We start from the raw sequence: 25,614 nt of genomic DNA, 5'->3' as shown, positions 1-25,614 counted from the left end.
GCTGATTCCTTTCATCAGCGTCAATGCTTCCTAGTTGCTTTGAGATCCTTGTTTATGGTCAGTAGATATGAGGTGGAGTGGGACCCAGCCATCTACCACAACCATGGGAAATAAGGTTTCTCTTCAGTCTAATTGGGTCAATTCAGCACTGGGCTTGTGTCCTACCACCCCTCCCATTTTAGTTATGTTCCTGTGGGTGCTTCATGGTTAGATTAGCTCAGACAAATCATCAGGAGGACATGTAGTGATCACAAGAGGATTCCTTCACTGCTAATTTAAAATCTCATTCTTAGTCATCATTTCATTAAGGTCTTTTTCCTTCATTTGAACCTTTAAAAAATTTTTTTCTGAGACAGGGCCTCACTGTAGTGCCCAGTCTGGGGTGCAGCGGTGCAATCTTGACTCACTGTAGCCTCCACCTCCCAGGTTCAAGTAATTCTCCCATCTCAGCCTCCCTAGTAGCTGGGACCACAGGCACATGCCACCACACCCAGCTAATTTTTGTATTTTTTGTAGAGACAGCATTTCACCATGTTTCCAAGGCTGGTCTTGAACTCCTGAACTCAAGTGATCTGCCTGCCTCAGCTTCCCAAAGTGCTGAGATTATAGGCTTAGGCTACCAAGTCCAGCCTGAGCCCTTTCCTTAGGCCAGGGTTTTAAATCTGGAGGTGGTGGCTAACGTAACAGCATAAAACAAGATTTGAGAGCTTTGTTTCTGCACTGATTCCCTGCGTTAAGCTGGGAGATTTGGGACAAGCCACCTTAAGTCTGTAAGTCTCAATTTCCTGAAATTATCTTAAAGGCTCCTTCCATACCAAAATGTTTATGTGTTTCATGTGGCCTCGTATTAGGATGGATTGAATTGTGTCATGTTTCAGGTTGAGAATCTTTAAGTTAAGGGAAAACAATGTGGTATGAAACCGTATTTCAAACTAGTTTTTACATAAACGACATCAGTAGACACACTCTTAAAAGACCTACACTTAAGCGAATTCCAAGTTAACCATTGCTTTCCTTTCCTTCTATAAAATGTGCTGGCTTGGAGACAATTCAAACATTCACCAGTTAGTAAATGGATAAACACATTTTGGTATATCCATGCAATGGAATATTGGAATATTATTCACCCATAAAAATAAATGAAGTACTGATAAATGCTACAATATGGATGAACCCTAAAAGCATTGTGCTCAAAGAGGCCAGAAACAAAAGGCCACCTTTCATATGATTCCATTTATCTGAAACCCTCAGAATAGGCAAATTTATAGAGGCAGAAAGCAGTTTTGTGGTTGTCAGGGCTGATGGAGGAGGAATGGGGAGTGACTGCTGATGGACGTGGGAGTTTCTTTTGGGGGTGATAAAAAATGCTCTAAAAGTGATGGTTGCACAACTCTGTGACTATACTAGAAACCATTGAACTGTATACTTTAAATGAGTGAATTGTGTGGTTTGTAATTATAGCTGTTTTTAAAAATGAAAAAGGAAGAAAAACGTGCTGGTTGATCCCTACAGCTAGCAGGTCCCCACTCTGCTCTTCTTAGTTGAGCAGTCAGCTTAGCATGAGCCAGTAACGTAATTATTTTAATTAACCAAAACAACAGACAATGCAATGTAAAGCATAAGCCAAGTATATAAAGACTAATGAATGACGAGGAAGGGTTTAAAGGAGAATCCCCAAAAAATGTTGCTTTGAAACTGGAAGGGGTTTGGAAAATATCATAAAAATTAGAATAATTCTTCACTCACTGCTTTGCAGTAGTTTCTTAAATTTGCTGTTAAAAAAAGCAACAAACAAACAAAATCCCTGGAACTGGAAGAGATGATGCACTGTGGATGTGGTTCATCCACCGTGCATCAGTAAGAAGGATGAAGTGGCACTGCTGACCCACCGCACCCAGAGATACAAAAGGCCTTGGCTCTATGTTGAAAGATTAGCAAATGATGTACCTTTATGCTTTCAGGTAAAATGTAACATGTGATCATTTTATGATTTCTAGTTTCAGCTGGATTTTTTTTTTTTTAAGTATGATTTGACATTGTTCAGGCTAAGCATTGCCTTAGAACAGCATTTTGGATCTTGCTGCCTTTCTCCTTCTACCTCTCTCCCTTTTGTCCTTGCCCCAGCAAGATGCTTTTCAAGCTTTTGTGTACTGTGTATCAGAATCCCCTAGAGGACTTGTTAAAACGCAGATGGCTGGGCCCCCACCCAGAATTCCTGATCCTGTAGGCCTGGGGCAGGCTGAGAATTCTCGCTTCTAACAAGCTCCCAGGAGATGCTGATGCTGCTGGGCCAGGGGGACCGATTTGAGCTTCACTTTCCTCTGGCATCTTTTGAATCCTTTGAGCTTCCACCCACCCCCATCTCTGTGATGCATTTCCAGTTGCCTCATAGTCACATAGCCATGGGTCAAAGTTCCCGTGCAGAAGATGCGAAAGCAAATCTTAAGTGTAAATACCACTTCCCCAATTTTGCTTATTTTCTATTTCTTCTTTAAAGCTTCTGCTCCCCTCACTTCTGAATGTTGCCTGATTACATCTTTGTTTTGCTTTAATAATGAAAAGCTTTCCTGTGAAAGTTCATTTCTTCACACGACTTCTGTAGGTGATGATAGTGGAGGCAGGAAGATAATGGGGTGAAGACAACAGCCTCCCAGACTGGGTAACAGAAGGTCCCACTTATAGTGTGTGCTGCTTCTATGAGAATTGTGATCTCAAAAGGAAAACGCTTTCTTGGTAGCACTCACTGCAGCAGGAGAGGTGCTCTGGGTGATTCCTGCTACTTGACCTTTGCTCAACACATTAGTTTGCTGTGGCTGCCATAACAAAGTGCCATATATGTAGTGGCATAAGCAACAGAAATTTATTCTCTCACAGTTCTTGAGGACAGAAGTCCAAGATCAAGGTGTCAGCAGGGCCATGCTCCCTCTGAAGGCTCTAGGGAAGGATCTGTTCCAGGCCTGTTTCCCAGCTTTTGGGAGTTCTTTCGAATGGGGCAGCATAACTCCAATCTTTATATGATGTTTTCCGTTTATGTGTGTGTGTGTGTGTGTCTGTGCCCCAACATCCCCTTGATTTTTAGGACACCAGCCATATTGGATTAGGGCCCATCGTAATGACCTCATCTTAACTTGATCATCTGCAAAGACTCAATTTCCAAACAAGATCACGTTCACAAGTACTCAGGGCTAGGACTTCCACATCTTTGGGGGGAACACAATTCAACCCTTAACACTCACATTTTCAGAATGACTGTGAAGAAATTCATCCAGGGTCAGGCCAGCTCATTTATCTGGTGCCTGTCACTGCTGAATTGCTCCACTTTGCTCACTCGCACACTTTGCTGGGCCATGACATTGCAAACCAGTGTGGTTTGGCCGCTGTATCGGCAAAAGAGTGAACCCAGAAGGCTTCACCCTTTTGCAAAGCTCAGTGTGCTCCTGGCCCTTCCACAGACTGTGTAACCAGCTCATGCATACCTCTGATGGAAGTCTCTTGGTAAGAGAAGAGGGGCAGGGCAAGACAATCGTCTGATCCCCTGCAAAGCATCAGGAATGAAAAAGAGCCAGGTGGTTCATGTGTCCCAGTGTTCCTTTCATGATTGACTTTCCCAAGCAAATCCTGGGCCCAGACCCTTGGTGTCTGACCAAGTAAAGTGATTTGACTAGAAGAAGGCACTGAACACTGACCCTCTATGTTTCTTTCCTGCAGGAAAAAGCCTGTTTCTAATCCCTTCTCTAATTCATTTACCTTCTAAGGAAATGAAGTCATCTCCTCTGTGCAGAAACAAGAAACAGCTTTGGCCTTCCCCTACTGGACTTTTGAGGGTTCTGTTCTCCTTTTCATTCATTGCCCAGCATTACATTTGATCTTGGAACTAAGCGAATGGCTTAGTCTGTTAGGGCTGGTATAACAAAACACCATAAACTGGATGGCTCATAAGCAACAGAAATGTGTTTCTCACATTTCTGGAGGCTGAAAGTCCAAGGTCAAAGCACTGACAGATTTGGTGCCTGGTGAGGGCTTCCTAGTTCATAGACGGCACCTTTTCACTGAGTCCTCACATGGCAGAAGGGGCGAAGGAGCTGGAGCCTCTTTTAAAGAGCATTAATCCCATTCACGAGGGCTCTACTCTCATGACCTCATCACCTCCCAGAGTTCCCACATCCTGATACCATCACCCTGGGGGTTAGGTTTCAATATATGGATTTTGAGGGGACACCAACATTCAGACTCTAGCAGTAAGAGAAGCACACACTAAAAGATAATGCCAGAGAAACAGTGACTCAGAAATAAAAATACAAAAAAATATGATGGCAGAAATAGAAACACAGGAAGAAGAAAAGTATGGGAGGAAATAAGTGGAATGGGTTTTGCATATCATAAACATTGCTCATACTCCCTAGGATGGAGCAAGGTACAGTTTTACCTTATTTTGCATTTTGGAATTATGTTCAGATGGAAAAGAGCTCTGTGGAGGAGTTAGGAACTTAGTAAAATGGCCTCAGGCAAAAGGCCCTTTAACTTCCTTGGACCTCAGGTGGTTCACCTGTACTATGAGGGGCTTCCTGTTCTTAAACTGGGTCCTTCTCTTTATCTAGCAAAGAATGTGACCAGATCTGCCTATATCATTTGCAAGTTCAAGTGAAAAATGAAAATGTGGGGCCGCTTGTTCAAAAGTATGAAAATTCCAAGAAGTCATTGACAGAGCATTCAAATAAGTGCTGGGCTCTTCCAAGCATGGGGTCCTCTGTGACTGCAGAGGAAGTCATCCCTAATTGTGACTACACCATCCCTGATTTCTGCCAAGTTCTTTCTAAGGTGTGTGCTCCACTTCCAGAGACTGACTTTCTTGTTTGGGGTGTAACTTCAAAATCCAAGCAGCATTTTGTGCTATGGTCATTTCTCTGACTTTTCACCCTGGGACAGACAGATGGATGGATGGATGGTTGGTTGGTTGGATGGATGGATTGATTTATCTATTGATAAATTTATGCAACAATTTATGGTTTGCCTACCAGACACCAGACACTGGCATATTTGCTGGATTTGTGGGACTTGACAGCATCTGCTGCCCTTCTCGTAGTACAGTTTACAAGAGTGACCATTTTGTTAGCTGAGATATCTTTGAAGGCAGATTTGGACTTGTCTTATCTGTCTTTCTAATGGGCTTGGCAGCCAGTAGGCCACTGGTAAATATTGACTAGATAAGTTATTGGATGAATCCATCAACCCACCAATTGACCTAATAAAGTCATTGCATGGCTATTATAGCTGTATGAACCAAAGGAAAATGTAAAGATAATGCTAAACTAAAAGTAAGTGCAAGATGTCAAATTAATAAACATGTAAATTGAATATTCTTAAGTATAATTCAACCAGGAGAGTTCAATGACTAAATCACACCCATTTTTCCCTGTGGTTTTGCTATCCAAAACTTTTCAAAAATAAAACCTTCTTTAGACCTTTTTAAATTTTAGCTTTAATTTCTCTTACTTCAGTAGGAAATGGGCATGGAACCCAGAGCCCTTCAGTGCTCCCCTGAAGCTGTGGATCATCCCGGAGGCAGGAGCCCTCCCCAGGGGATGGTTCAGCTGAGCCCTCTTCTTTATGAGAGATACCCAGGGGCTCCAATAAGTAACAACAGAGCTTTGTTCATAGACTCTGCATTATACAAACAGGAGGTGGCACAGTTGGATGGCCTGTGACCAAATCCTGGGTCTGCACCTTCTAGATGTATGGCTTTGGGCAACTCATTTAATGTCACTCTGAGCCAATTGTGCCCTCTGGAAGATGAGGGGGTTAAATGAGTGAAAGTGCATAAAACACTGAGACTAGAGCAGAAGTTGTTAATAAATGTTAGTTATTACTACTGCATTTCACAGCAAGCTTCCCAATTTTTGTTTCTAAAATGGCCTCACATAGGATATGAATTACACTGCCATTTGTTGAATATTTGTTATGTGGCTAGCGCTGTTCTAGGTATTGTTTCATATAACCCTCAGAAGAATCCTGGGAGTTTGGTGTTTTTCTGCTCCAACTATACTGAGAAAATGGAGAGTCGGCAGATTAAAGCAACTTTCCTGAGGTCACCCAGCTGATAAATGGGAAAGCCAGGAATCAAACTTTGTTGCCTTGGATGCTGAGGCCCATATCTTGAAACATCCTTGTCTTTTTGATCACTATTTCCATCTATTGCATGCTTACTAGGGAGCATAGAACTATACATTTACTTACATCATTTACCATTCAAATTTTCATCTTAAGAATGAAAAGCCACCCACTTCCTCTGTCCCATACAGCACAGAGCTGAGGTGGTACATCTCTGCAGGGGAGTGCTGGTTGAGACACCATGTCTCTGTGCTTGCTATCAGCTTCTCCTGAGACTGTCTCCTCCTTTCTTCAGAAACCTATTTTTATTTGGAAAATATATCACTATCTCTGCATTTGCCAGGTGGATTACTGGATGAATCTACCAATACTGGATGAATACAAGTTGACAGACATGTATTTTTCCTCTACTACACGATAAGCTGCTTGGTCATATTTACATGCATACATTCAGCAAAACTTTATCAAATGCCAACTGTTTGTCAGGTACCCCAGTCCTGAGGGTACAGAAAAGAAATACATGGTCCCCACCCTAAGGGACAGAGAGGAAACAACCTCCAGATTAAAGAATAAGACAGCAACTGTAATGCACAGCAATGCTTGCTCACACTGCCACGTGGCAAAGGGCCAGAAAAAACTGTGTTGAATCATGTTTGTGGGAAGGGAAGGTTTGAGCTGATTTTGCAAGGAAAATAACTTCCAATTGAACAGGAAAAGCAGGGAGGAGCATTCGACACCCTTGGAACAAAAATGCAAAAGTGTGCTGTGCACATGGGAATGAGGTTTTCTGTACATGGCCAGAGTATGGGGTGTCATGCTGGGGAGAGATACGAGGCGGAGGTAGATGAGACCAGATCGTGGAGTATGTTGATGTTATGGTGGGGTATGGACTTTGTTCTGTATATCCGGGAGCAGGAGGACATCAATAGTTTTTCAGCGGTGATGGGCCTCTGACACAATGTGCACTTCAGAACTATAAACTGTGGCAGTATGGAGGAGGGGTGGGAGGCCAGAGATGGAAGGGCCCACTCTGACTGGGGTGGACAAACAGTAAACACGTGCACAGTAGGACAACAAGAGGGGGATCGCAGGCCAGACTGCCAGTGAGGAGCAAGAAGCAGTGCTCTGCATAAATATGGGAGTGGTGGCTGGTGAGAACGTGGCTCACTGGTCCTTCAGGATGATTGAGGCCTCCAGGGACATTCAGTGAGAATGTCAAGCAGGTCATTGGGGAATGGGTGGGGTATTAAGGTCGGAGATTAGGGTTGCCAGATTTAGCAAATAGGTGCTAGGTTCAACTTGATTGTCAGATAAACGACGAATCCCTTTTTAATGTATGTCCCATGCAATATGTGCGATAAAGAATTTTTTGAGCATAATTATGTCTCAGGTATTGCATGGGAATACTGATACTAATACATGATCAGTTGTTTATCTGACATTCAAATTGAACTGGGTGTCCTGTATCTATTTTGGCTACCCTACTTGAGAGATGCCAAGGTCAAGTGTCCTGGATCCCCCATGCCACCTTTCCCTACCCTGCCAAGTCATAGAATGGCCTGTGTCCCAGACATGGGAATTCTTTCTTTTTTCCTAAACTAGGACCATTCCTGGGGAAACTGGGATGAGTTGGTCACCCTAAGCTGAAAAGATATTGGTTGAATTGAACTTGGAGATGCTTCTGGTCCTTTTGCGACCTCCTGGGGGCCTCCAGTTGGAGCTGACACTGGATGTGCCTAGGTGAATTGGGGGTCACACCAGTTCAGGGGTGAGCATCCCAGAAACCATGGTGTGCCATTTGCCATCTCCATGACACCATCTGTCACCTTGACTGTGCCAAAGAAGAATTCCAACTTTTGTCGGAATTTTCCCTTGGTTTGTATTTTATTTTTCTCTTGAAGAACATTTGCTACTGATTTAGTCCTGTTTTAAAATTCTGCTCAGTTGAGATGTCCTGTTTTAACCTCTGTGTAACTCTTCTTCAGTCATTTCCTTTCTTCTCAGTTCAGTATAATCTACCTCCCGCAGTTTGCTTATCAGACTGACATACCCCACAGGCCTGGACTTTGTTCTGACGTCCCTTTATATTTAATCCCAATGTTGTTTCTCTGCCAAGCAGATGTGTATTAAAATGTGCATAAGAAAAGAAGCAAGCTGGGTTTATTTAGAAATTTCCTCAATTTGCACAAACTCCATTGGTATAAGGGTTTTTTTTTTTTCTATAAAAACCCACAACAAACATATGGTAATAGCTACTTAGATGGATCAAGACAAATTCATATTTGGCTATTTCTGCCATCCCCATTCTGGCCCCTTTGCCAGAGACACAAAAACAATGGTTCATATTGTTTCAATGTCAATGTCAGAGTATTCATAGATGGAGAAACATATGTGACACACTGAAGCTTTTTTCATGCTTGTTGAAGCTCTCTGTTCATGGGGAATGAGTGACTTGAACAGCCTTTTAAAGGGGTTTTGGCCAGCGTGAAAGAGTTTTTTATTTTTTTCTGGTCAGGTATTATATCATTTATACGGTATTAGAAAGGGTAATTTCCCTCAGGTCTTTGGGTTTTATGTATTTTTTTTTAAACTGCTTATTTTCAATATGATAAAGGCATTTAAGAAACAAGGCCGGGCATGGTGACTCATGCCTGTAATCCCAACACTTTGGGAAGCCGAGGCAGGTGGATCACCTCAGGTCAGGAGTTTGAGACCAGCCTGGCCAGCATGAGGAAACCCTATCTCTACTAAAAATACAAAAATTAGCTGGGTGTGGTGTTGTGTGCCTGTAATCCCAGCTACTCAGGAGGCTGAGGCAGGAGAATCGCTTGAACCCAGGAGGCAGAAGTTGTATTGAACACAGATCATAGCACTGCACTCCAGCCTGGGCGACAGAGCAAGACTCCATCTCAAAAAAAAAAAGAAAAAAAAAAAAGAAGAAGCTGTAACTCACTCAGCTAAAGATACGGCCCCTAGGCTTAAACGTACAAAGAGAGGGAGAGTGAATATTGAGATATATGTAAAAGATATTGTGAGTCCTGTTTTCTGGACTGCTTATTTTAGATCTATTAACAGATGGACATACTTTTCATGACCTTTTCTGACATAGGCATCAACTTCAGGGCCATTTGATCTGGATGTTTTAAAAAAATAGGACTACTCTAGCAAGAACGTGGTAGAAAGAGAGTCCCATTTATCAGGCCATTCAATCTAGGAAGGAGGGAAAGAGCCGATCAGATCAGGGTCAAATTCAAAGCCAGGGAAGTAGCATCAGCAGGAGTAGGATGAGAGTAGGTGGTACAGAAAAGCCACCTGTGATCCACAACCAAGCAGCATTTCCTCTGGATCTTGTTGACAACTTTTGGCTGAGTGTGGGCAGTCAGGAAGAACCAGAGGTCTGCAGGCAAATCCTCCCTGAGTCCCAGCCAGTAGTGGAAGTGCTGGACCTGATGGCAGAGCTGGAAGCTATCTCAAACCATTCCCCAAATAAGAAATATCACATGCCACTTCTAGCTTTTATTATTTCGGCCCTGAAGCAAATTAGGCATCTAAGGCCCATAGAGCAGGTGTAACTTAACAGGAATTGCGTTGGGCAACAGCTGCCCAACACAGTTCAGGAAACTCGGGAAACCTGAATTTCAGTCCTGTAGAAAACCACCTCTTCAACAGTTGAGGAAATCAGCCTTTACTTGCAACAAATTATTATACATTTCTAAATGCTTTGGTGTCACAGAGTTGATGTCCCAAATCCATCTGATATTTTTAAACCAGCTTTTTTGCTATATATGTATATGCACAGAATTGCCATGATTTATTACACTTGGATCTGTGGATAGTGAAATATATGTCTGACATGTGATGCAAATTCATTCAAGAGATTTAAAGCCAGGAAATAAAGTCTTTGCTTAACTTTTTATTCATCATGGCACAAGATAGAACCTTAAGAAACAGCACTGGAAATTTCATCACCAACATGAAAATTAAGAGTAGCATGTTTTATAAAAAAAAAAAAAAAAATCTTTTTTTATGATACACTGTCCCTTCAGAAGTGAAAAAAAAATTGCATAAAATACTGAAGCGTATCGCCATCTGCTGGTCAAAAATAGTTATGCACTTGAAAAACTTCAAACTACTAAAGTACGGTAGAACATTTTACAATACATATAAAATTAGGAAAGAAAACATTTCCTCAGCCTTTGGCACAATGTAAGTACAAAACTGTAGGCTTTCTACCAAATGTGATTTAGGTTTTAAAGAATTGCATGTAATTTGGCAAATACTGATTATGGGGCAAAGGGAAAAACATGTTCTATAGTTTGAATATTCTATGTAGATTCTTAAACACTTTATAGTTGGATTCCAGTTTGTAGTTTTGAAAAATACATAAAAATTATACATTATAAATATATATTATATATGGCCTATATAAAACTGAATTTGATGTAATGTGGGACGGACAACTTCTTAATTTCTTTGTGAGGCACTGCCTTTTTCTTGTTTGGTTAACTGAATCCTTTCTAAATAAGTTCTAAAAATATATTTCATAATCTATCAGATTTAGCATTTTCCTGAAAACGTATTCAATATCAAAAACCATTCAGTGATTTTTCTTTTTGTATCTGACTCCTATATAAAAATATGGCTTCTCATATTCTGTTTCATCTTGTTAGTATTTTCGTTAGGTATTGACATAAGGGTTATCCCCAGTTATAAAGCTATGGCAAAAGCACAGAAACCCGCTTGTGCATATTCTAGAACATTCTATAGAATCTCATTGTTTAGTATATCTCATTGCTTAATGTAAGTGAAGTGTTTTTTTTTAAATTGTTCCTTTTGTTTTCTCTTTGTGAATACATCATATATGATTATACATAATCTGTTACAGAATATACAATAGTCAAAATTGAAGACACATAAATACTGTTAGGCTATACCAAAGCAAGAGTTGTATCTTATATTATAGAGCCAAAAGGGACGTTTTTAGATTGGACATTGCCATCTGGTTTGGGTTCTGTTTGTTTTTCCTAAGGCTGGCTACGCAATGGAACCTTATTCTCAATGGCGGGGGCGTGAGTGCTCTACCTCTGTAGGTGAACTGGATTTCTCTTGTGTCGCTTTTGAGAAGCGTGAAAGAAGAACACTAAATGTGCCAGTGGCCACCCCTGGGCTGGAGGGCGCGGGGCATGAGGTCTTGGCTGGGCACAGGCTCAGACCAGCGTCTCCGGCAGGGCATCGGGGTTGTCGGCGGACAGGAGCTCCCAGATCTGCCAGCGCTCTCTCTGCCAGTCGAGCCAGCCAGCGTCCCCCAGGCGCGGACTGTCCTGCTCGCCTGCTGGCAGGGAGTTGGCGCTGCTCAGTTTTTTCTGCGTGACCTGCTGCTCTCGCTCGGCTGCTTGGCCTCCCTGGTCCGTGGCTGTCCCCACGCCTTCCGGGGGCCCCTGGATCCGGGCCGCCACCGTCCCCGCCGCCGCGGGCTTCCCCGGGCCCGGGTATGGAGGTGGGGGCCGCTTGTCATCCCTCCCGCTCCCACGGGGTCTTTGGCACTGAGGTGAGGCCCGGCTCTGCAGCCTGGCCACATCCAGCTCACTCTCGCTGAGGTCGTGGGCGCCGCTCAGGGTCAAGTACTGCTCAGATCTGGCCATGGGCCGCTCGGCTTTCCCTGCCACCTGGACATGGGGAGTGCTGCAGGCGCGCGACACCGCAGGGTGGGCACTGCCCTCTGTCGCGGGGGCTGCGGGCTGAGTCCTCCGAGCCACCTGCGTGTCGCTGTCCAGCTCTGCGGGGCTCCCCTGCCACCGAGGCCAATTCAGGGACAGGTTCCCTTGAGAAAGGGAGCAGGGCCCCGCTCTTAGGGAGCTGCTTTCAAAAATGTCTCCAGAGGAACCTGGAAGTCAGAGAGAAAGCCCAATAAAGGCAGTCAGTTTGTAGAATCCTTGTTGGGGATCCAAATCCTGTTATTTCCTTCCCATTTCTAAGACGTCCCCCCGGACTTCTAAAACGGAAACGGCATAGTATGCTCTTAGCTGCTGCTACCTGAAGAAAAGAACCCTCCCAGGAAAACAAAAAAATATGAATTGATTATCGGCTCAATTCATATGCCTAGACTCTGACAGGTTAGCTGAGACGTCAGACTAGATTAATAATTGGCTTTGCCACCAATTTGTGTTTCAGGAAAGGGCCCCTCTACATGGCTGGGAAAACTTTTCAGAATCCAGAAGGTGAAAGAAGCATTCCCTTCTTGTTCAATGCAATCTGTAATCCAGGAGAGATACAAATTATAATGTTTTCATGTTTCTATTGCATCAATGAAGTTACTTGAATCTCAAGTACCCCATTCCATGCCAGAAGGGAGGCCAGCCACTATGCATATTCTCCTACCATCAATGCAGGAAAGGCTGACTTGGTGATCACCCAGTCGTTCCCCTTTACTTCCTACATAGCATTTTCCAGCCTTTCTGGCAGTTGGGAGGGCCACAGAAATGAGGTCTGGGCAACAAGTGTGGACAGATGTGATGTGAGCCATTTCTAGGCCTGAACTAAAAATAAAATAAAATAAAATAAAATGAAAAATTAAAAATTAAAAAAAAAGCCCTAAACAAATGCCTTCCTACTGATCTTTGCTTTCCCCCTTCCCTTAACTACCAGCCCAGCATGAAGACTCCCTAGGTTCTGAAACTCTTGGAAGACTCCTGGGGCTCTGAGGATGGTGGAGTCACTGGATATGTAGAGCCTAGACTGGGCCCCTTAGTAACTATGTGGAAGACAGCACTCCCTCCCCTCACACATTCCCACCCCTTCTCACCCCTCACAATCCACACTGTACTGGGACAGTGAGGGGGAAATCCAGTTGTAATAGGTTAAGCCACTGCCCCATTTCGGTGTTGTTACAGCAGGTAGCTTTCCCCAAAGGATACAACTTTCTTTAGGAAACTGAAAGGAAAGAAATAACAGTGCATTTTGTAAGGCAAAGGAGGAGTCCTTGGGGCATGTGTACCCAGACTACTATTTTCCTATGAATCTGCTCTGCCCCCCACTTCTTATAAAGCAGACAAGGAACAAGAACAAGGCCATGTTGGGGGCAGGGGAGTTGGGGGATGTGAGTATTTACAAAGAAACAAATGATAGCTGAAACAGGTGACAGCTGACACTGGAAAAGGAAAATGCAGTAAGGCTCTTCACAGGATACAGTGAGATATAGTTAGAAAAGGAATCGGCACTAGATGGCATTAAATTTAAAAATGTACTATGCTTTTAAAATGTAAGATGGGAGATATTACAAAACAATGAGAAGGGGAATATAAATATAAAACAACCAAACAAATAATTTACACATTTTATACCATATATAACACGTATTCCAGATGGATTAAAAAAATTAAGGTTGAAACAATGAAATAACATTAAAAAGAAACACATACAGATGACTGACTATCCAATGCTGAACTAAAGATTAATTTTATGAAAGAATTCACAGAAAAGAGACAGTGATAAAATTAATGATGTAAAAAAAGAAAATGCAAGTGGTAAACAATATGGAAAAAGAGTTAACATCTTTATTATATAAAGAGTTCATAAAAATCAATTTAAAAAACACTAGCATACATAAATAGGAAATGATAAAAGTAACAATTCAATGAGGGGGGGAGTTCAGCAAATTAACAGAAACACTGAAAAATACTGGTAAGAAAGGAATGCAAATCAAATTAATAAATGCAGTTTTGTTTTTCAAGTTAGCAAAAATGAAAAGCCACTAATTTGCAATACTGATGAGATCTGCACACAGCAGTGTAAAATCTCCTGCCATCCACAGTTTACAGAATGCAAGGTAGTGGGTCCCATACAGAATAGGTGGTGACTGTACCTCCAGATTCTTGGAAAGCCTTGTTATATTTGACCCACTTCCCTGTTTGGGATTTATAACCTTTGACTTGCTTTCCAAAATTTTGTGAATCTATTAATAATTTGAAAAATGAATTACATAAGAGGCTTCTGACAGTGTAACTTATTACAACAATAAGAAAAATTTTCAAATGACTTAGTATTGGTTTGTAAAATACAAATATGCACTCTGTGGAATATTCCTTGCCCTTAAAAAGGATAATGGAGAATAACTGGAAAATAGAAGTTAGAAAATAATACAAAGTTGCACAGACAGAATGATTGTAACTATAAAAACCTTTGCAAAGGAAATGGAAAATAAATATAGTCAAAGATTGGCATATTTGGGCGGAAAGCCTAAGGATCGTTTCTTCCCCTCCCATTTTCAGCATTTCCCAAATAATGTTTGACAAGCATGTAATATAATGACAGTAAAGAAAACTTTAGAAAATAATTTTAAAAGTAAATGCAATAAAGTTTAAAATTAATACTTTACCTGTCATTCCTGGGTCTTTGGATCCGCTTTTTAATGTTGAATGCCAAGTTCCCCAGATATTGAAAGGCTCCTCTGACAGATCTAGGGAAAAAGTGTATAAAAAGGTATATAACACAAAAGGAAAATTAAAAATCAATGAACATTTTAATAACATCTCTTCTGTGCAAAGTATTGTATTCAAGATCCTGTTGCATACAAAACAATACAATTCAGATCCACCTTTCAGCATGTTCATTCTACTTGGAATTTACAAAAAGGCCCTTTGTATATCATACTTGTGGCAGACAGAATAAGGGCCCCCCAAAGATATCTGTGTCATAATCCCACAAATCTACAAAGATGTTATTTTCAAAGAGGACTTTGCAGATTTGATTAAATTATGGTTCTTAAGATGGGGAGATTTTCCTGGATTATCTGGATGGGGCCAATATAATTGTAAGGGTCCTTATAAGAGAGGGGTAAGAGAGAAGATACTGCTAGTGTGTTGGCTTAAAAGATGGAGGAAGGGGCCTCGAACCAAGGAATGCAGCAGCTTCTAGAAGCTAGAAAAGGCAAGAAAACGATTGTGCCCTAGGACATCCAGAAGGGAAAGAGGCCCTGTGGCCCCATTTTAGACTTCTCACCTCCGGAACCATAAAATAATAAGTTTGCATGTTATAGGAAATGAATAGAAGGGTGATAGGTGGCAACAGCTTTATAGGCGCTAACCACATTAACACAGAACTAGAGGAACAATAGAGTTTCTGTACTTTTGCTACTGGTATCATTGGATTTTTTCATGCATGCATTCACTCATAAATCCCCTTAACTTATCCATCAATGTTTATGGAGTAAGGCACTACATTAGGCTCTTTCACCATCTCATTTAATCCTCACTACAATCCCATGATGGGATTATAATTACGATTTATAGCAGCAGACGTCTACTGGGTGCCTCCACGTGTTCAGCAGTTCACATGCGTTATCTCACTTCATCCCTAGGAGGTTCCCAGGAGATCATTTTACAGACGATGCAACTAGCGTAAGGAGCAGGTAAGAAATGCACACAAGATTACACAGCAAGTATTATCGAGTGCGTATTACATTCGAAGTGCTGCGTTGAGGGCTTTACATGGATTAGTTCATTAAACTCAATGAATTAAATACTGTTATCATTCTGAGTTTTCACAGCAGGAGGAAATGGGACTCTGGGAAGCTCACTCACTCACTGGAGATCCTGCAGGTTGAAAGTGGCAGAGCAGGTTTGTGACTCCCAGTCTAGTGCTCTCTTGTCATTGGATACTAACACTATTTGGTTCTGGAAGGTTGTCTTCATACATAGTAGGTTCAGCTTGTTTTCTTTAGAAAAGTAACAGCAGTAATTGGGTGGCACCTCAGACTAGCAAATATGCAACCCAAATCCAGTATACATAAAGTTCCTAGGATGCTGGAGGGAAAAAGGATCAGCTGGGAATAGGAGTGGCTCCTCTGGGCATGTGTTTATTTCCCAGATATCTGAGAATTGGAGCGTGGCCTGCAGGGACCCTCCCAGCCAACGACTGGGGTCGCCACACCTTCCTCTTCCTAGTGTAGGCGTTCAGCAGGTACTCGGTAAATGCAGGTTGAATTACAGAAACATCAAATAAGGGAGAGACGAAGAGAAGGTCCGCAGAGCCCCACACCATGCCACATGCAACAAGAGGAGGGTCACTTGTTTTGGCCAGCGCCGGCTGGCCAGGCTCCAGTTACCTTTCCCAAGCCTTGGTCCAGGAGAACTTTCCCTTGACTTTGACGACGACAAGTGGCCCACCAGCATAAACTGCGCTGGCACTTTGTAAAGCTTCTCTGAGCCCCCCGGGGCTGCGTCCTCTTGCATAGCCAGCAGGGAGCGCTCAGACAGCACTGGGGAGTTGTTGTCATAAGGGGAGATGTCTCCGCTGGAGGCCTTGTTGGAGTCTGTAGATGAATGCCTCCCTCCCACGGAAAAGGAAACTTCCGACTGCAGCATGTCAGGGCTTCTGGCACAATGAGACAATTACAGGTGTGTGAGTTTGTTAACAAGTAGTGACCAGATTTAAACAATATGTCTGTTATACAAATGACGGGAGGAGTACGCATGGACAAGGGCTGAAACAAAAATACCATTTTGAGCAATGTTCCAAGATCTCTATATCCATGAGGTGAAAGGGTTTCAACGATATGACCAGCAGAGGGCAGTAAAACCCAACAGATATAGCAGGAAAAGGCAATGATGGAGAAGTGAGAATGAAACTGACAAGGAGCCCTGCATTTGCCAATGGGCATCGCTAAGTGCCTCAGGGACTCATTCCTGCTTCCATTTTTAAGTGAAAGTCTGATGCTCGCTATCTATTAGGTAAGGATACACTAGTAGATAACTCTTTCACCTTCCTCAATATCCTGCATTAAAAATAATTCAGATAAAGCTATGATTGACACTTTGCTTGAAGTTCATTATGGCTTTATGGACAACTTTTCCTTCCCCCAAAAATACTTAGTGTAAGTAAATCCATCCTTCATGTGGTAAAGATGATGATGCCACCGGTGGGAATAAGTGTTTCATATATAAAGTGGTGACAAAAACAATAAATATATGACCGTCACTAGACTCCATTTTGTTCAAATACATCTAAAATGATTCTACAAGGCAGTAGTGCTTTTACAAACTGATATGATGTACTAATTAGTATACCATTATCATAGTCCTGTGTTCATGAGTTGTCACAGAAACAGAAATAACAGTGAAAATGTATGTGGAACAGAAAAATGAGAATTTGAGCAACATGAAAAGAGCATGGGAAGTCTTACCTGGAAACATCTTTATTTTCTACCCTCCTCAAAACTGGCCCTGACAACATCTTGAAGGGAAACAATCACAGATTGATTAAAAGTTCCAGAACCTACATCTTTTCCCCCTTACTTCACTTCTCTTTATTAGTCGTTGCTCTCTTTTGGCTTAATTTTTCAAAACAAATCCTTTTTATTTCTTAAAGAAGGTAAACACATGCCTGAACAACACTTTCCTAACCAAATGGTTTTGTGCATGCAAACTGGAGGAAGTGCATTCACAGGGATCTAGCTTCGTCTGAGGTTTTCAGCAGGGGTTAATATCGAGGGGAAAAACATATGAGCTTCTGTGATACTGCCACAGCCGTAACTGAGGCAACCACGGGCTTGAACCCTTTTGCTAAGGACATTTCCTACCGACATGGAATAAAGAAGCCCCTTCCTTGCCTCCTGTTTGCACTCATATCACATAATCTTATGGGAAGAAGTCAGAGGACTGCTATGAGGATGATTTTCCAGACCTTCAGGCCACCAATGAGTTTGAAGGAAAAATAAAAGGAACTTACTATTTCTGCTGGAAAGTGGTGAGAAGGCGGCTATTTAACCACCCTATCTATTTAAAGGGGAAAAAAATCTTCCTCATTCTAGCTGAGAAAACACAAAAGAAAACAAATAGAGACTTATCTGTTGTCATGGCTATCACTGGTTAAAGTTTATTATGAAAATGAGAAAAATTGCATGTGTTGAACTGGAAGCTAACATGGCTGTCAGCTCAGAATCAGTGTTCTGTGTTAGATTAGGGCTAGAAATCTTATTACTGGGATACTTTCATTTGTTTTCCCTGTTTAGCTGCCATTTTTCCAGTCATTAATAAAAATGTCTTATGTCTACTTAGTAAGAATATGTCTTTTTTTTATCAATAACAGTGAGTACATAAAGCCTTATTGTACGAGATGACTTAAAGAGTCAATTCATTAGCTAAACCAAAACAAAATCAGTGCGACCAATGTTTTGTTTTATGTTTTGCCCCACTCATATTGGGAGGGAAGTTTTGGAACGGTCGTATTTTAGCTCATAGAGAGCCCAATAATTCTCTCATGTCTTGCTTATCTGTGTTACAACCCATATAGAACAGAATACATTCAACGAAGTGTTATAAGTTGAAGATTTAGCCAGGAGTTATGTGCATAAAGATACTCGATGGAAGAAATGTCCCTTAAGTCTTGGTACTAGGGACATTTGGGTTTCTACTGATGAGTAGGTTATTTTTACCCTATGGAGCCATGAATCATGTAATGAATAATGTATTTCTGTCTCCAATGACTGCTAAGAGGCTCAGAGAATTAAGGCTCCAATTGAGTTGGTGTTTTTAAGCTTGGGGATGCCTTTGTGAGTTTTGCATCCCAACTTCATCTTATCGCTCTTTGTATCGTGTTCCTTTTCCCAACATTTCAAATTACTTACAGCATCTCTAATTAATTACTTACTATGACGTTGTTTCACTTTATATATTTTTCAAGCTGCTTCAAAAAATTTTTGGACTGATGTATAGGTAGGGGAAATTATACCTACATTAGTTGTTGGGGGTGGGGGGCTGGTGAAAAGGCAGTATGCCCCATGAGAGCATTTAGTTTGGTGAAAACAACACAAAATAAAACAAAGACGATAATAACAATAGCAAAATTAAAGTTGCAATAGCATTTGTTCCTTTGTTTTAACATCTCTGATTGGATCTGATGAAGTAGAGGTGAGAGAGGAGGAGGGAGAGGGCCATTGTCCCTTGTCCCTTTCCTCTATTCTTTAGGTCTGCAAGATCTCATTGAGTGGTTGTGAAATGTGCATCCCTGGGCAGCAGCATCTGTCTCACCTGGGAACTTTTTGGCAATGCCAATTCTACAGCTCCATTCTAGGCCTACTGAGAGGACTGCCTACATCATTTGTGGAGCCCAGTGCAAAATGAACATGTGAGGCCCCCATGTTTAAAAAGCATTAAGCATTTCAAGATGGCTGCTTTCAGTAAACCAAAGGTGGGCTGCTTCTGAGTGTGGAGTCACAGCCCTGAAAACCAGCTCTGACTATTAAAAGGGAAACTCAGGGTGGGGCCAGCAAATTGTTTAAAGAAGCCCTCCAGGTGATTCTGATGCACAGGGATGTTAGGGAACCTCTAATAACCAAACCTTATTTTCCTCTCTCAATCTGTAGATGTGACAGTGGGCTAAAGGTCTGCTAAGAGCCAAATCAGGAGGGAAACCGAAGATGGTAGCCAAAACTGCAGCATTGGCTGCCCTGGGAGTGAATGTGGTGGTCCTGACCTTGGGGTTACTGAGGCCACAGTTAGGGGAAGGAGGAAGAGTGTCCCCATCCTAGTCGATTCCTGAACCTCATCTGTCTGCCTTAAGCAGGATCCAGACAACTGAACATAGTGTAGTCCCATTGTGGATCAGAACATGTTGAAGTGAAAGGGGGGGTTACGAAGGACGAGTGTAGTGTTCTCTGCTCTTCTGGTTCAGTCTCCTAAGTCAAGCCGGCAAAGTGACCACAGCTGGGCCCTCTATCAGGGAGGAAACAGCGGGGGTGACTGAAGCGAATCCCTGGAGGTAGCGGTAGATGAGGTGTCTCACAGTAGACACAGGCTCTGAACCTCCTTGGGATGGCTAGGGACACAGCCAGGCACATAGACAGAGGGGCCATCCAATGAGAGATGATGTCTTCTTTTCAAAGTTTCCCCACCCCCCAGTGTATCCCAGCCATGGGAGGAGATACAGCGTGAATACACATGGCAAGCAGTTTGGGAAATATACTTATGTGAACTATCCCCTTGGCCTGTGAGGAGAGTAAAAGTTAATATTTATACAGAGTTAATTATGTGGCAGGCACTGTACTAAGCTACTGTTAACAACTCTTCTTTTTCCTGACCTGAGTCTGGGATTGAAAGAAACAAGGAGCTGACTGAATGCTGAATACCATGCTCTCTAGCAGCAGAGGCAGTTAGGGTTGGGATCCTTCTAGAATTTATTTGGTAAATAGTGTTCAACATTATTACAAATCAATAGTAAAAAGCTCTTTCTTACTTAGAGTTAATGGCCTTTTAAAATGTTTAAAATATTTCTCTATCATTTTATTGTCTTAGCAGAGGTCAGGAAGTGGCAGCCAAATTTGCCTAAGAACCTATGACCAAGAATTATCTTCTCACATGAAAGCCCACTGATTAAAAAGAAAAAAACTGTTTTATTCACTCCTCAGGACTCTCATAACAACATAGGCAGTTCATAGATTAAAAAATAAAGTAGTGTCATTCTATTGTTTTATATCTGTCAGAAGCAAATCCAGGATCAACACATGTACACATACACATATATACATACATACCCAACACACATATATACATAACACATACACACATACACATATTCAGACATAAACACACACATACATATATATGCATAGACCTATGCACACATATACATATTCATACACAAACATGTATATACACACGCACATACATATGACATATGTACACGTATACACAGAGACATATTACATATACACATACATGCAACGATATATACATGCATATATACATACACCCACTTAGGCAATGCAATTGGAAGTAAAGACACAGAACAGAGGGAGAGAGTAGGATTGCAGAGTGGAGGCTGGAGTCTGGAGAAATTTCCAGAGACTTGGAAGCAGAACTGTGAGGGCCTTTCAGAGCCCATCTGTCCTGTAATGGGAGCTGGGCATCCAGTCATTGTGGACACCTTCATTACACACCTATACTTCCTGTGTCCATTTTCCATTTTCTACTTCTAAATCTTTCTATTCTATCCCAGTTTCTGAAACATTTCTAAGTTTATGGAAGCTATTGTAAAAGCAGCTTGTCAAATGTATAAATCAGGTAAAATCTATAAAGTTCTGTAAGATTTTCCATATAAAAATCACAAATCAAAAAACAAATTCTTGTAATCCAGAAATTCTGCAAGAAGACAGGGTGTGAATAAATCCAGGTGTAGTAGAGTGGAAATGTGGATGGTAAAAGTATATAGGAAAGGAAATTTCTCTGGCCCTGAAACCTAGAGATAAAAGTGAAAAAAGAAAGAAAACCCCCCTTCCAGGCTACAACTGTCAGAGAAGTGGTTGTCTGCCAGGACCAGGGTGCCTGATAAGAGTCACTGATCAGAGTAAATATTTCATGTAAATAGATACATGAGTATTTTAATGCCTTTATTTGGGACACTGAACTCAAAACTATCTTCTTAGTGTTGGATTATCCTGGAGTCAAATCTGAGAGAAGACATTGTGGCTGCTTATCTCATTTTTCGGACATACCGAAAAGATGGTATGGTTTTCTAGATTTGACACTGAGTGTCCTGTGGAAAATCACTAAAACACCTCCTCCTGGACTCATTTCTCCACCAGTGTTCAGAAATTAGAGTGCTGCCAATTGGAGCTGATTTGTAGGAAGGTAATGCCCACTCAAGAAGCCCCCAGAGCTGACTCATAATGATGTGACATTTGATGGATTGAGGTTCAGAATGTTGGGTGGATGGGTTGCCAGTTGACATGAGTTGGCATCCAAAAGTGCCTGGTGGCTTCTCTTTCCAGTCTCAGAGCATCATGGATTGAAGTTGGGTGGACAGGTCACCAGTCTACATGGGTTTGCCTCCATGCACGGAGGGTTTCCCCGTTAGAGCCCCAAACCCCAGGACCATCTACAGCATGCATGGCCAATCTCAGCTAACCAGACAAGCAAGGATGGGCATGGAGAGCGAGTCACATTCTCACCCTTAGCTGGTCCCTCCAGGTCAGGGCGTAAACATGCTGGCAGGGTACTGTGGGCAGGCCTGCACTGCAGCCGGAAGCACAGAACTTGTTCTGGGGACAAATGGAAAACTCCGGTTCAATCACCGGATGGGGCCCGCCCAGCACCTTGCTGAGCTGCCCCAGCAAGAACTGTGGAGATTTCAAATGTGTGTTGGCTTCATCCTTGGCTTAATCATTTGACTGATAAGTTCCAGTCTGTTGGAACTGAAAGCATTGTATCATCCATCTTGGATTGTATCAGTGGAACTGGGAAAGGAATCCACTGCTGGAGCAGCTTTGGAATCACGAAGAATGTGCACATTAATCACCATCAGTTCTACAAAGCCTCCCTTACACAGATTGCTCGGGATAAAGGCGCTCCACTTCAAAGAAGAACTGACATGGCTTTAAACTCCCCACTGGATGATGAAGTTAACACCCTGGGCATAAGGCTTTGGTGAAATTTGTCCCCTCATTTGTAGTCCTTATTAATTCCCTCCTAATATTTCTGGCATATGGAGCACTTATGACAGGTGAAGATAAGACAGTGTTGTCTTCATTATTTACAGAGGGCCTGATAAAAACATCTTCAAATTAACATTCTGCAAATTTATAAAGAAGCCGTGAATCACAGTAAAGGTGTGAGGAAGGAAGGGGTGATGTGATAAATTCTCCCTCCATCTTGAATGCCTTTCCATAGAAGGCATATATGCACACATTTTGGAATTTTTCATCATGGAATTCTCTATTCCACATAAGCTTTTTCTAAAACTATCTGGCTGGAAAGGCTTTCTTGAATGGAGTGTGTATGTTGGGGCAGGGGACAGGGGCAGTTAATGCTTCATAATTTCCAGGGTATTGAGGCCAACAGCTAGCACCACTCAATAGGTCTCTTTGCTGTTACACTGTACTGGTAAAGTCAGATTTCTTGTCTGAAAATTTCCTGAAACCCTTTCTGATTTGAAAAATCCTAGTAAAAGAAAAACAAAAATTATAATCTGTCACATAACACTCCATGGATTTGTGAAAGAAAATATTTTTAATGACAAGCTTTGAAAGATTAAAATAAATGATCTATGTGGTATTTATTTGGTAAGTTAAATGTGATACCTTTAAATTAGAAGAAAGCCTAATACTCCCCCAGAATGAAGAAGGCAGATTTGTCACTCAATAGGATGAACATCTAGCTAAACAACACAATTATTTTTCAGTACTGAAATTTTATTTTTTTTCAGACTAGTACAGATCTTCAACCATGCTCTTGATACACTAGTCACCAGTTCTGCTATTTAAAAAAAGTTTTAATTTAATTTTTTTTTCAGTACAAACTTTGTGAAGGCCACTAACAGAATTAACCACAATGAAATTTAAATATATATACCTGAGTTTAGTTCATCCATATCTACCTTCTCTCCAAATGCAGTTAAATTTGTTCTATTTTGATCTCGTTTCCAGAGTATAGAAGGGAAGATACTTTATTTGGCCTTATTTAATTAATATTCTATTTCTGTGTAGCCCCTGAGGTTTGAGAGAATAAGAGCAAATCTTTATATGTTTCCTGAAGCCTATATTTAAAAATTACAAGACTTGTTATTGAAACGAGTTACTGTGTCACAGATGATCTGAGCTCTGCTGAGTTCTCCTAAGCTCCGGATTTATGGGGGATTTTCACATTAATCATGCTTAGTTCTACAAAGCATCCCTTATGTGGAACTTAGGGGCCCGAGATGCCTCAGGCAAAAGAAAACTGTGTACCTCTATATACATGGTTTTATGTATAATTTTTTTTCCCAGAACATGAAAGCAGTTGAAAAAATTGAAAAGAAGATACATTCGAACCTATAACATTTATGTTAAATTTAAATGTTTTATTTATGCCCAAACAGAATTTCCTTATTTTATTTCAGGTTAATTTAGTTAAAACTGTCACTTGATCAAGAGAAACTGTCAAACATAGCAATTCTCTCAGTTGGAACCAAGATAAACAAAGCAGATTTTGAAAATCTTGCTTTGGGAGCTGAGGCAGGAAGATCACTTGCACCCAGGCGGTTGACAGAGCGAGACCCGTCTCAAAAAATAAATATGACTTATGAGTTGCTTCCATTTAATGCAGCAGCACATATTTTACCTTTTGTTTCAGGTTCTAGGACTAAGCATGGCTAGTCTTTTTAAAATTTTGATATTTTCTTCATCAAACATTTTTGGCATTAGCTTGGATTTTAAAAAAATATTACATTGCAATATAATCAATTTTAGTGACTGAGTTTTCCAGCATTCCCTTAAATTCTGTGTCTAGGCAAGTGTCTCACTTGCCTGTCACTAAGTCCCAGTCCTACTGTGATTCCTTTGTTCTATTGCAAATACTCAGGTTCAACATATCCTGTCCTGTTTGATTAACCTTCCATTCTCATTCCCTATTTCCTCACATCCTTAAATCAAAGGGCAGGGGAACTATTTTAAGTACCTTTGAAGAAAAGAGCATATATAATGCTAATAAATATACCTGACAAGTATATATATTTTTAAATCAAAGTCTTGCTATCTTCTTCTTCTTCTTTTTTTCTAGAGACAAGGTCTTACTCTGTTGCCCAGGTTGGAGAGCAGTGGCATAATCTTGGCTCACTGCAGCCACAAAACCCTGGGCTCAGGTGATCCCCCCGCCTCATCCTCCCGAGTAGCTGGGAGTACAGGAATGAGCCACCATGCCCAGATAATTTTTAAATTTTTCTTTAGTAGAGCTGGGGTCTTGCTATGGTGACCAGGCTGGTCACAAACTCCTGGTCTTGCATTCTCAGTCATAAAAATCTCTTCTAATCTCCCTCTGGCATCCCATTTTGGTTGAAGTCAAATATTTAATCAGACAAGCATGAGAAAAAACAAGGAATTATCCTTTAACTCTTCCAATACCAATGTTGCATAAAGAAGTGAAAAACCCAACTCAAAACAAAACATTAAGTTCCCAAATATCACTAAACATTTGCTCTTTCAAAACAGAAATTATAATATTTTCTTGTTCTTGGTTTTACACTCTTTTGAAAACTTGTTTCTTTTCTCCTCCAAATAAAATCTTGTGCAGTTTCCACTTGGCCTCACAGGAATGTAAAGCTTTATTTAGGTACGTGAACTGGTGGCAGAGAACAGAAGCTTCAGGAAAAAAAAAAAATCAAAGGGTTAGAAGCAAACATAGTGTTTGCTTTTAGACACAATGCTATAACTTAAAGTGAATGGGTTCTCTCTTGTGTCATATTGCCTGGAAGGTTGCTATCTCATGAAAACCAAAGTAGAATCTAGTGATGGCCAAGCCTTTGGTAAGTAGTTGTAAATGAACAAATTGATGATGTTTATTATAAGCCAGACTATATTCTAAGAGCATAATTCTGTATTTAAGTTGGTGCTACTTTTTATCTCTAGTTTACAGATGAGGAAACTAGAGAAAGAGAGATCTATCTATATATTAACAGATATTGACTCTTAACTAATAGACCGCATATCTAATAGCAATAGAAATGGAATTCAAACTTCGGCAATCTGGCTCTGGATCTGAA

At 41.2% G+C, this 25,614-nt stretch overlaps 1 protein-coding gene across 3 annotated transcripts in view; it reads right to left on the bottom strand.

Annotated features, from left to right (window-relative positions):
• Positions 1 to 10,006: 10,006 nt before the first annotated feature.
• Positions 10,007 to 25,614, bottom strand: part of ARHGAP6 (Rho GTPase activating protein 6) — a 546,871-nt gene continuing 531,263 nt past the window's right edge. For 2 of the 3 annotated variants that reach the window (XM_011950883.1, XM_011950885.1), the window contains exons 11-13: positions 16,211 to 16,479; positions 14,483 to 14,563; positions 10,009 to 11,992 (exon numbers count right to left, since the gene is read on the bottom strand). In XM_011950883.1, coding sequence (XP_011806273.1) covers positions 11,316 to 11,992; positions 14,483 to 14,563; positions 16,211 to 16,479 — 1,027 coding nt within the window. In that variant the 3' untranslated portion in view covers positions 10,009 to 11,315. Of the gene's footprint in view, positions 11,993 to 14,482; positions 14,564 to 16,210; positions 16,480 to 25,614 lie in introns of all 3 variants that reach the window. The other variant, XM_011950884.1, reaches the window with a different exon arrangement.

The sequence above is a fragment of the Colobus angolensis genome, unplaced genomic scaffold, assembly GCF_000951035.1.
Source record: "Colobus angolensis palliatus isolate OR3802 unplaced genomic scaffold, Cang.pa_1.0 Scaffold310, whole genome shotgun sequence".
Lineage (NCBI taxonomy): Eukaryota > Metazoa > Chordata > Mammalia > Primates > Cercopithecidae > Colobus > Colobus angolensis.
This window is presented reverse-complemented; position numbering and strand designations above follow the sequence as displayed.